The sequence below is a fragment of the Conger conger genome, chromosome 5 (assembly GCF_963514075.1).
Source record: "Conger conger chromosome 5, fConCon1.1, whole genome shotgun sequence".
Lineage (NCBI taxonomy): Eukaryota > Metazoa > Chordata > Actinopteri > Anguilliformes > Congridae > Conger > Conger conger.
Genome location: NC_083764.1, coordinates 35,212,152 through 35,224,173, shown reverse-complemented (window position 1 = coordinate 35,224,173; position 12,022 = coordinate 35,212,152). Strand labels below are relative to the sequence as shown.

General features: G+C 40.9%; 1 protein-coding gene across 4 annotated transcripts in view; it reads left to right on the top strand.

Moving 5' to 3' along the window:
- The window catches only part of rps6kc1 (ribosomal protein S6 kinase polypeptide 1), a 122,434-nt gene that overhangs the window by 73,284 nt on the left and 37,128 nt on the right, over positions 1 to 12,022 (top strand). For all 4 annotated transcript variants that reach the window (XR_009708768.1, XM_061242327.1, XM_061242326.1 and 1 more), the window contains 2 exons: positions 2,597 to 4,099; positions 4,408 to 4,497. Coding sequence is in view for 3 of the 4 variants with exons in the window: in XM_061242327.1 (XP_061098311.1) it covers positions 2,597 to 4,099; positions 4,408 to 4,497 (1,593 nt within the window). In the remaining variant the exon portion in view is untranslated. The remainder of the gene's footprint in view (positions 1 to 2,596; positions 4,100 to 4,407; positions 4,498 to 12,022) is intronic.

Genomic DNA, 12,022 nt, shown 5'->3' with positions numbered 1-12,022 from the left:
GAGGCAATTGAAGCTCATAAAAAAACTCTTGTGTAAAAGTGCTTTTTCTACATGGTGAAACCAAAATGTACACAAATCGACAATTTTGGTCAAATTTGGTAAATAAGAAATGTACATGTCTCGAACATTATATGTACTTTAAATCAACTTTAATGGCTTGTATCCAAATTGAATACATTTGGAAATCCATAGATTCATAGTTTTCTTCTTTTTTTTTTACAGATTGAATTGACCAAAGTTTTGGAAAAATGGTTTCATGTGGAAATTCAACTTGATGACAAAACAATATACCTATTAAACAATATAATACAGCTAGTTTTAGAGGAACTGCATAAAGAATAGAAAACAACTGCAATTATTGTGTGCAATAAGGCATGCATTTTAATACATTTCCTAACACATTGACATATGCCTTTGGTAACAGTGCTAGAAGCAGTTTAAGTTCAATTATTTGTCAGCAGACTCCTTTCAGTGTTCCCTCACTCCCTGTACCATTTATGGTATAACAAGAACCGTCCATTGCTTGCTTTGAACCTGTGGTACACCCGGTTTAATGTTTTTGTACTTTTAACTTTTATCTTAGCCTACAATTTGTAATATATATATATTTTTTTCTCAGAACTGCTAGCAATTGAGAACTAAATTGGCTGTTAAGGCCCTGACACACCAAGCTGGCATACTTCATGTTTTTCTTATTCAAAATAGAATAAAGTAAGCACATTTATCAAACATATAGTTTAAGTGTATTTTGCGTGTGGCCGTGTACTGCTGGTGATAATAAGTGAAAACATTTTCCCCTTTTTTTTCCCACACTGCAAGTGGACCATAGCCTCACAATGACACAACCCCACATTTTACGGGATTGATTTTTGGACCCCACTTATCACGTTATAGTTTGGTTTTACTGTAGCCTATGTGTAGGCTATAGGCCTATTATAATTTATTCAAATATTTTTTGTAAATTAAGATTTTTGGAGAAGCGTGTTCCTGTTGATCAGTGCTCCCTGTTTTAGGCATTACCTCTCCATAAGGTATACATACTTCTGACATCCAATCCATAATTTCACTGTGAGCAACAAAGAACTGGTGGCTAACCACTTAAATAATAGACCATATACCTGACATGAAATGGCACCATCTTTCACCAGTAAGATTATTTTCCTGACATATTGTGAAAAAAACTTGAGTGTCTTGGCCTGACACACCCGGGGTGGGGGATCGAACTGGCAGCCCTATGACTGCCCGATGTCCACTCTTGTTTCTTGAAATAATTTGGACTGGAATGCATTCAAACCCACATGAGTTTACAACAATGGCTTGAGACTTAGCAGCGGTACTGCTCTTTAGATATATATTTTTTGAGAGTGGAGCAAATAAAAGAAATTGAACCACAATGTGCCTTTCCCCCCTGTCAAATTCAGTCACCTTCGGCGCAATGACAGCGCTGCATACAATGACTATCTAGCTAGGTGAAAAATACTACTAACATTATCATAAACGAAAGTTAGTTTAGGTCTACATCGATTGGTAGCCTACTATCTGAACAAATGGCTGTTGGCCTCATATCTAAGTTGGTATGAATGAACATTGACTAGGTGGACCTATTCAAGAATATCCATCCATCCATCCATTATCTGAACCCGCTTATCCTGATCAGGGTCGCAGGGGGCTGGAGCCTATCCCAGCATACATTGGGCGAAAGGCAGGAATACACCCTGGACAGGTCGCCAGTCTATCTCAGGGCACACACACCATTCACTCACACACTCATACCTACGGGCAATTTAGACTCTCCAATCAGCCTAACCTGCATGTCTTTGGACTGTGGGAGGAAACCGGAGTACCCGGAGGAAACCCACGCAGACACGGGGAGAACATGCAAACTCCGCACAGAGAGGCCCCGGCCGACGGGGATTCGAACCCAGGACCTCCTTGCTGTGAGGCGGCAGTGCTACCCACTGCACCATCCGTGCCGCCCCTATTCAAGAATATGTTATTTTTTAATAATATCAGTCAAAAACTGTGCAGCTGTTTATAATGTAAGAACAGCTGTAACAACATTAGTGGTAGCCTATAGCCTAATTCAATTGAAAGACGGTCTCATTGTTAATAGTTTGTATGTTTATCTTTGGTTTATCCGTTTTCCTTTTTTGATTTGCAAATTCAGATTATTGCCAATTCCTGGTATGGAGAGTTATTTCCTCTCACGCAGGCACAGAACGTACATGCATGTTGACCGTACATGCATGTTGACTGTCAGCTGTCTTTGCAGTGTGTTCTTTATACGCCCAACGTGAGGTGACTCGATGCAATTTGACAGTTGTCATTGGTTGATTTATCTGTTCCTCAGATTATCTTAAAATGTGTTTAGATCATTTCTTTTATTGATATTAGGTTGTTTTTCCAGCCTTTAATTATGTTAGCGTTAAATCATCTGGTTTGGTTATTTGAAGGCACAGCAGTGCTAATGTATATTACTGTAGAAAATAGTTTTTCTTTTGTTTACTGTACTTTCTAATTCAAGAATATTTCTTGCTTGTGTGCAACATTGGGCACTGGCTGTTCTAATGCTTTTTCTCCCACTCATTGGCAACAGGTGGGAAGCTTTGGTCCTATATTGGTAAGTTCCTGAACCAGAGCCCAGAGGAAAGCTTCGACATCCCGTTCATCCAGAAGTCTCACACAATGGCGATTCGAGAGGTGGAGCAGGCGGTGCCACGGGAGAGTGGGGCCAGTTGCAGCAGCAGCAGTGTGGAGAGTGCCGCATTGCTGGCCCTTCCCCTGAAAAGCAGCCTTACACCCAGCTCCCAGGACGACAGCAGCACGCAGGACGAGGAACCCGATTGTGCCTGCGGGCCCCCGCCTGAATCAGGGGCCACGTCCTCTGAGGAAGAGTGCACTGACAGCTACCTGACGCTCTGCAATGAGTATGAGCAGGAAAAGGTAGAACCTCTGGGGGATGAGGAACCCCTGCTGAGGGCATCCCCCGAGGCACCACCCTCTCCCAGGTCCAGGTCGTTGTTGAGCAACGACAGTCTGTGCTCCCCCATTGCTGCCCAGGAGCTCAGGTTCTTTACCGAGCCCGAGTTTGATCTGGAGCCAGCCGAGGTGTTCAGCCCCACCCAAGTTACATCGCCCAACTCGCTGGACGTGTCTAAGAGGACGCCCATGGAGTTCTTCCGCATCGACAGCAAGGACAGCACCAGCGAGCTCCTTTGCTCTGACGCAGCCTGCGAAAAGCCCAAGATTGACCCCTCCAAGCATCCCTTCCTTGCTGCCCCCACTGAGCTGGACCTAGAGATGGATGACGGAGAAAATGTGGCGGACCCCTGGGGCCCGGATGCCGACAAGGTCTCCTACGAGTCGGTGCCCGTCATTTCTTTCAAGGAGGCCCTGGTTGCAGAGGACGAGGGCCGGCCTCCGGACCTCCTGGTCAACCTGCCGGGCGTGGGGGCGGACGTGCTGCTGTCTGAGGAACTCGGCCGTGTGGTGCCAGAGAGCGAGGCCAAAGCCTCCCCAGAATTAGGGAGGCCGGATGTTCTGCAGCTGCATCGGGGTGCGGTGGATGAAGCCACCCTTGCCCTTTCGCCACTGGATGAAGAAGACCACGTCTCCGCTCCCACTGCTGCTGCCCACTCAGACAACGAAGGCCTCTCTGTAAAAAGTGACAATTGCCAATCGCTGGGCCCAGAGGCCACGCTCACACAGGAACTCCCGGCCTTGCCACCTCCTTTGGTCTCAAACGCCTGTCCACAAAGTGACAGGTTCCCCGGCTCTAGAGAACTCTCTGCAAGATCGGAACTACTTTCGGGTTCAGGCCCAGATGCAGACTTGTCAGCCTGCCAGCTCAGGCCCGACGGGGAAGGGGTGGGAAATACCAGTAGGACGACAGCTGAGGAAGAGCACAAGTCGGACAGAAACATCTCACAGCTCTTCAAGGACCTGGACAAACGTTTGCTTGTCGCATCCCAGGCCCATATCCCTGAAGAATATGTCCGACGCTGGGCAGTGGAGATCACTTTAGCGCTTGACGCTCTCCACCAAGAGGGAATTATCTGCCGGGATCTGAAACCCAACAACATCTTGCTCAACGACAGAGGTCAGGGTCTATTCCTGCTTTTTCTTTCATTTTTTTGGAGCCAAATGCATTTCCTTTTCTATTAGCTTTTGCTTCCAATTATCTTAGTAGATGTTTTATCCCATAATTAGTATCTTCATTTCCTTTTATTATCAACGCGGCAGATTCACCGGCAGTAATAGCTTCTAGTACTTAATGATGCCATTATTCTTAATGAGACTGTTTTTAGTTACAAAGGAATAATTACAGTCAGTTTCTGCTGGAAAAGCAGAGGGGGGGGGGGGGGGGTGGTGAAGGTGTTTTGATTTCTCCGGTTGTTTTGTTTTCAGGACACATTCTGCTGACGTACTTCTGCAGTTGGGGTGAGGTTGAAGACTCATGCGACAGAGAGGCCATTGCTGGAATGTTCTGTGCTCCAGGTCAGAATATGCCCCTGCATATGTGTGCGAATGTGTGAATGAAATCTTTCTTTGTTATTATCAATTTGCTCTTTACAGAGGTATAACGTAAGGAATTACAACTACACTCCTTACAGTATCTTTTCTGAGTATGATTAACTTTTACTTAGAGAAGTATTCTGCTTTTTAAAAAATTTTGTTACATTAATTTTAAATATATGAACACCAGTTGGAAGAAACTGCACTTTAAATATTCAGTTTTTCAAGCCAAACAAAGCAAAAGCCCTTGCCCAAATCTGTGACTGTTAAGTCTGTTCAATGAAGGGAAGTTGGCTAGCCAACAGTCTGAACTGTCAGCAGTGGAAGAAAGTGACCACCAGAGATGTTTACAAGTCATCAAATGCCAGTCCGAGTCAAGTCTGAAGTCTCTGAGCTAGAGTCCAAGTCAAGTCTCAAGTCTCTGAGCTAGAGTCCAAGTAAAGTCTCAAGTCTCCAGAATCATCAGTATGGCTGTAGAAATTCATCACGATTCCTATGCTAATTGAAGATATAGAAACCAGAAGTGTAGAAGACGTATTTTGTTCATGACATGAAGTGTGTGACAACTGAAAAAGCTGTATTATCAGGGGCACACAAAAGATAATGGTTATTTCATTTATTTATTCATACAGTAGTGTGCAGTGATGATTATACACTTAGCACAATGAAGATAAATCAGAAACCAAGTACTTTTCAAGTATTTATTTCATGTAATATTGGTTAATGTAGATAAAAATAAGTGAACAGATAACAATATATTGTGAAAACAAAAATAATAGTCTCTTTTGGAGAAGAAAGTCAATATCAAGTGTGGCCACCCTTTGATTACAGCATTTAATCGTTCACATATCTTTTTATTTCTTCATTCGTTAAACCATTCCATATGGTTTGACATTCATTCTAAAGAGATTCTTTCGATGTTACAACAGATTTATTTATCTTGGTATCCAGCAAATCCCAGATTTGCTCAGTCAGATTAAGGTCTGGACTTTGAGCGGGCCATGTCATAACTTTTATGTCACCAGATGATTCTTTTCATCAAGTGACCAACCGGCATCATGTAAGGCTACAATGCGGCTATGAACAATCATAGAGAGCTCCTTCCGTTGTGCCATCGTGTTTTAACAATCATGGAATGAGCCTTCAAACATGCATTCAAACTATGCAAAAGTCAAAAAAAAAAAAAAAGAAGTAAATTGTCATTTTGTTTGGCTCGATGAGCCTGAATTATTTAAACTCAAAGGCCACAACATGCGGAACTGTAATGTTAGCAAGCTATGCTGCAAGAAATACAGTGTAGGGTGTTGCAATGGTTGCAACTAAAAGGCGCACGGTGTGCCGTGTAAAACTATGTTGGGTGTGTTTTAACTAATGAATCTTTTTCATATGCATAATTGAAAAATAATCATTGGCTGTGACATTATTCACTTCGTCATTTTCACGAGTCTCAAGTCATTTTTGGATGAGTCTGAGTCTAGTCTGAAGTCCGTGTATGTGCGTCTCAAGTGCGACTTGAGTCCGAGTCGCTGACTTGAGTTCCCCATCTCTGGTGACCACTGCCACAGAGACGTAAATGCATGAAAGTAACATTATCATGGGACATTCCAAATGTGCATTGCATGGAAATCCCTCCATCACTCTTCAACCTACCTGAGAAGGAGTTATTTAGTTCAGATTTTTGGTAGCAGCTTTTGTGGCGGAGATTAAATGATTACTTCAAATGAGAAGAATCTGTTTTAATCACAAAGTAGGCCTACCCTTCACAAAATAACTACTATCCCAGCTTTAATAGTTACACTTTATTGCACAACCTACAATAAAGGCTATCAGGCAAAACATGCATTTAAATTACTGTCTGCACTTTGCAGATCTTTGTCATAAATATTCTCATATTTTGCAGATATACATGATATTGTTTGAGAGCCATATGACTTTTTTGAAACAGTGTCTATATTATATCTTTTAACCACTCATCATGGAAACACATCTTTAAAAGTAAACCTAAATAGATTGATTTTAAACCATTTAAAAAATGTGATTGATAGTGGATTTTCATTTTTGCTGTGTTGTGTCCTTCTGCTTCATCTATTTTTTTGGATATACTTTATCATACAAACTAGCTAATGTTAGCTCTAATTAATTGGATGCTGACTAGCTGGTTGGTGAAACTGAAAATGGAAAAAAGAAACGTTAACTCATCAAAATTGAATGTTTCAATTTTGTAGAATTTTGGTCTTATCGTTTGTGTAGGCAAATGGATCTGTTAAGGTTACCTTAACGTTAAAATAAGGTTAAAATAGTCTAACTCGCATTGATATTAAGACGATGTGGAAACATTCTGTTTACCCATGGGTTACTTTGTTCATGACAGGCAGTGGTATATTATATTTTTTCACAGCTAAGGGGCATTGTGTGCTGAGGGTCACAACCCCCGTGGTATAATGTGATACAATGACATTATACCACATCCTGGAGTTGTTTTCCCTTTTATAAAACAGTTACCAAATATGATGATATAGATATTATAGACACAATCCAATTAAAAGCAATTTTATTGACAATTTCAGTTCAAGAATGATTTACAAAAAAGAGCTCCCCGCTGCTCCAGATAGACTAGGCGTTTGCTATGCAATTTTATTTATCTTGCAAGCTTCTGTGAGTGAGCAAACAAGAGTTTTTGCCTTTTTGATGTTCATCTGTACGTTTCTATCATGAAAACAGTAGTGGGGTCACGTTGTGTAGGTCTACTAATTTTATTATTTGGAGAAGGCGCATTGCTTGGCATGTTTACTGGTGCTCCTTTCTCTGGTCCACAAGTTTCGGTCACCCATGTGAGCTCTCACAGTTCTGCCCACTTACCAACATAAATCTCTCTCTCAAATCAAGATCCGCATCGGATGGTTTTTGAATCATGCGGAAGCAGAGGCAGTGTGTAGCTAATATGATATTGTAATGTTGACCAGTGAGCACCTATGACTGGAACTGTCTGAAAGCGGTTAAATAATGTTGATAAAATGTGCACAATAAAAATGTGTGTTTGCTTTGGTTGCTTGACAGTATAAATATAGTAGTAAATATATTATGGTCAGATATGGTTTTGTTGATTGTCGACAAGTTAAAAAACAACAAATAACAAAACAAGTAATTACTGGGGTAGTAAACAAAAGTACTCTTACTTGAGTAATTTTCTGTATCTTTACTGTAGCGGTAGGAATTTCTACATGTCTGGCTCTTTACCCACAGCAGTTCCCCTGCTTTTTTCCATTCACTGCCTCACTTGACGTTGTTGCGATGCCATTTCTTTTTTCTCCTATTTGTTTTCAACTTCCTATGTTTTTCATTTATAACTAAGCACACGGCCAAATGAAGAAAGTTGTAAATGACATTCCGTTACTACAAATTGTAAGGAAAAAAACTGGCCAGTCTTAAATAGGTCATCATGCCTCACAATGGCTTCATTTACAAAGAACGGGCATTATCAGCTTGGCATAGCAAAGCATGCCACCCCACGTTGATTAAACTGTGCATCCTCCCACCAGACTGTTCTCTGTGATGGTGATGTTGATGATGTATTCCACAGCTTTACGGACTTCCTGCCAGCAAGCACTGCGAGTCTCACCAGCTAGTAGTGTCTGTTAAAAAGAAAAACAAAGCTGCGATGTATTAAAATGTATGTTAAAAGGAACATAATTCTATTATGTCCTCCTTGTAAAGGTGTACATTTAGTGCGGTGTTATTTATTGTAACTTATTATCTCAGTTTTGCGTTTAGTGCCAGAGAATCTCTTCTCATCTGCTCTATAATGTGCCTATGTTTCAGCCATTTGTTTCACTTCTACACTTTCCCACAATCCAGCAAGTGCAGTTGTGTTACCATGACAATCCTAAAATCATCTGCTTTTAGGATTCTAAATCAAGTGAGAGCTGAAAACATTTTTTTTTCAATTGCCTGTAGTCTAATAGGCCATTGTAAATTTAAATAATGGGTAATGCTTGAAAACTGAATTTTATATGCTCATTTTTTAATCACAGCAAGCATAATTAGGTTGTAGTTCTATTTGTATAAATGTGTATTTTTCTTCCTGAACACCAGCAATATTTGTTGTAATGGTGCAATATACCTAACCACAAATATTATGCATTCGCTGTTTTTTTTAAAACAATTAAATCATGGGACCTTGCCAATTGCCACAATAGATACTGCTGTTCTCATTGAATGAATGTCTTTCTTTGTACGGAAAAGCTGCAGTATTTTTTGTAATGGAGCGATGAACCATACAGCAGCGTAGCTATATCAAACGCTGCATCCGAAGCATGCAGGTGAAACATGGGGATCTGGTACTCTTCCACTCCTGGATGTGCATTTTTCAGGAATATCCACTGGTTATTCGGCAGGTTCTTAACTGACTTCTTGTGGTAAGAAAAAAGACAAATGTATAGTAACTATTCTATTCTGAGTGTAAGATTTTTTTTTGAATAAAGGTACAGGCTCATCATGTAACTAAGCTTCATTTGCTTATCTGAAGTGTAGATTAAATAGTATTGTATTGCTAGTTATTTACATTTGTAACACACGGTGATCTGCTAGGCTTTGTTTGTATGCTGCCGTATTCATGTGCCTGAAAGATATTTTGTTCTACATCAAACTGACACAGTTTGAAAAAGGCAACAAATATAAACAGACCCTCACATAGACGAAAGTTTCAGAGGACATTAGTTAGTTCAGGTGTGATTATTCAGGTGTGATCTTGGGCACTCAATGCTGTTGTAAGCACGTGCCAGTGGAGAGGGACCCGTTAGTACAAAGGAAACATGGCACTTGAATTTCAGCAGCTGATGCCATTTTGAACTCCGAGAGCCTGCCAGCATCTTCATTTGCATTTAGGCCGTCCTCTGAACCCCACGGCTTGCTGTTGCCAAAACGAGCCCAAACATTACACAAAACCGACAGTTAGAAATTGCATCTCTGAATGGCGTGTGAAATGAGCAAGGAAGCTTGAAACGGGGGGCTCAGTGAATGAAGTGCTTCAGCCAACAAAGAGCTAGCTACCAGCACTGCACTCCAGCAGCGTCGTCCAGTCCTTTCTCTGCTGGAAATGCACCTCACACTCATGCCGAACTGACCGCGGATCGAACTGCACTGCAGTCCCAAACGTTTCAGAAATCGAAAAAGAAATAGTCTGTGTCACCGGGAAGTTTGACTAACACCATAAAGGCTGCTTTACACTTGTAAGCATTATATATCATCTGTTAACAGTCATGAGAATGTTTTACAGCTTGTTAAATTTTAGATCTACAACATGCATGAGATGTGATATACTGTCAGTTTATGGCAGGTGTTATGTCATGCAAGCAAGAGTATTATGCAAGTTTTATGGTATTATAGAAATGTAATTTGTAGCCTAATTTTGGGATTTGTGGGGTGGCATTGCATGGTATGGTCTTTAAATTTATGGGTAACACCATAGGTGTGGTCATGCAGTGTGACCTTGTACTGATTCTTCAGCGATGTAATTTGTACTGATTCTTCAGGAAATACTGATTTTCAGAACCTAAACGGGCCCTGGCTTTAATATGTTATGCTGTGTGTCAGTTTTATGCAGTAGCCAAGCATTGTCTACTGCTATCAGCTGTCAAATGGAGCAAAAGCATGTGTTTATGTTGCATTATAATATGAGTTTATCTTGAGAGTATGGGCCTCAATAGAGGTCATGCACTACAATGCTTACTGCTATGCAGTTCTTGTAGCCCACCATCCTCCCAATCTGTGAATTGAACTCTTCAGAGATGATAATTGTTTTGTAAATCATACCATTTCCTTTTGCAGGCGTTATGTTAAAACAACTTTGAAAAAAGCTATGAATTGCATTTTCATAATGTTCTAGTCATTCACTGCAAGGGAAGTAGTGACTTAACTTCACTTATTCTCTTATCCTGTGGGATGCAGAAAGCTAATATGTGCATGGTCCTATGTTCATTTGCTTCCCCGGTTCTTGTGGCTCAGGTTTGAGTCGAGCTTTGTTTTTGTACAGAATTTGTATGGAAATTCACCTCCAAAATATGAAAAGCACAATTGCCTGAGCCTATGAGTAGGGTCACCTTTTTGCAAAGCTGTTTTCTCTTAGTAGCTTGTCCCTGTACACCCTCCAGTGCCATTGCATGAATAAATGTTTTATTTAATTTTATTTCTTTGAAAAATTAGTTAATTCATGCACGCCAATCTTGGGAGTGTGTAGACACTCTTGGTTCTTCTCCAAAACACATGGGGTCACTGCAACTTATTTTCACACTGCAGACTACAGCACTGCAGAGTATAGGCTGGAGTCAGAGGCAGACTTGTCATATGTGGCCCTGCCCGCAGTCTACTGGCACCCTGATTGACGAGTGGGGGTCACAAGATTGTGTGAAAATGTGGACCCTAGCTGACTGAACCATCCCATACCACGGGCGATTAAATGACCAATTGCGCCTGCAATACATTTCCTTATAAAATATACGCTCACTGAGCACTTTATTAGGAACATTTTTACTTAATTGCAAAAATAAGTAGGTGTAATCTAATCAGCCAATTGTGTGGCATCAGTGCAATGCATATAGTCATGTAGATGCAGGTTAGGAGCTTCAGTTATTGTTCTCATCAACCATCAGAATGGGGAAAAATGTGATCAAGTGACATCGACGGTAGAGTGATTTTGGTGGCAGACAGGGTGGTTTGAGTATCTCAGAAACCGCTGATCTCCTGGGATTTTCGCGCACACTAGTATCTAGTGTTTGCGAAGAATGATGTAAAAAACTTTTTAAAAATCCAGTGAGCAGCAGTTCTACAGACAGAAACAACTTGTTAATGAGGGACATCAGATGCCAGGCTGGTCAAAGCTGACAGGAAGGTGACAGTATCGCAAATAACCACACCACACACAACAGTGGTATGCAGAAAAGCATCTCTGAACACACAATGCATCATAATAGGCTACAGCAGTAAAAAAAATAAGTCTAATAAATACCTAATAAATTGCTCACTGAGTGTATATCTAGATAAAATATTGATGCTTGCCACCACTCTATCGATACTGTACAGTATAAAGTATCGCAGTACTATGCTGTATCAATGTTTTCCCCCCCACATCTACCCTTAACCTTGCATTGCTCCAGGGGGGGGATTGCCTGTAAATCGCTTCTTTATTTTGCCAGATGGATACTGGTGCACTCAGTTGAGTTGCTCCAAATACTTTTTGTATGACAGTCCATCCATATTTGCTTTCATTCCTCTACATGTGGAGGAATTGCTTTAATGAGGGTCACGTTGAATTAGAGGGTCACTAACTCTAAATAATTCCAAAGACGAATGTGCTAATCCAGAACCTATAAAACCCTACAAGGATATCGATTGTAATCCCAGTACAGCATGCTGTTTGCTTTAGAATAACTCGCAATCCAAGCTGTGAGGTAATGCCTGTCTTGTCAATGTTAACAAGACTAAAGATAATGATGTTATCTTTATGTTTGTT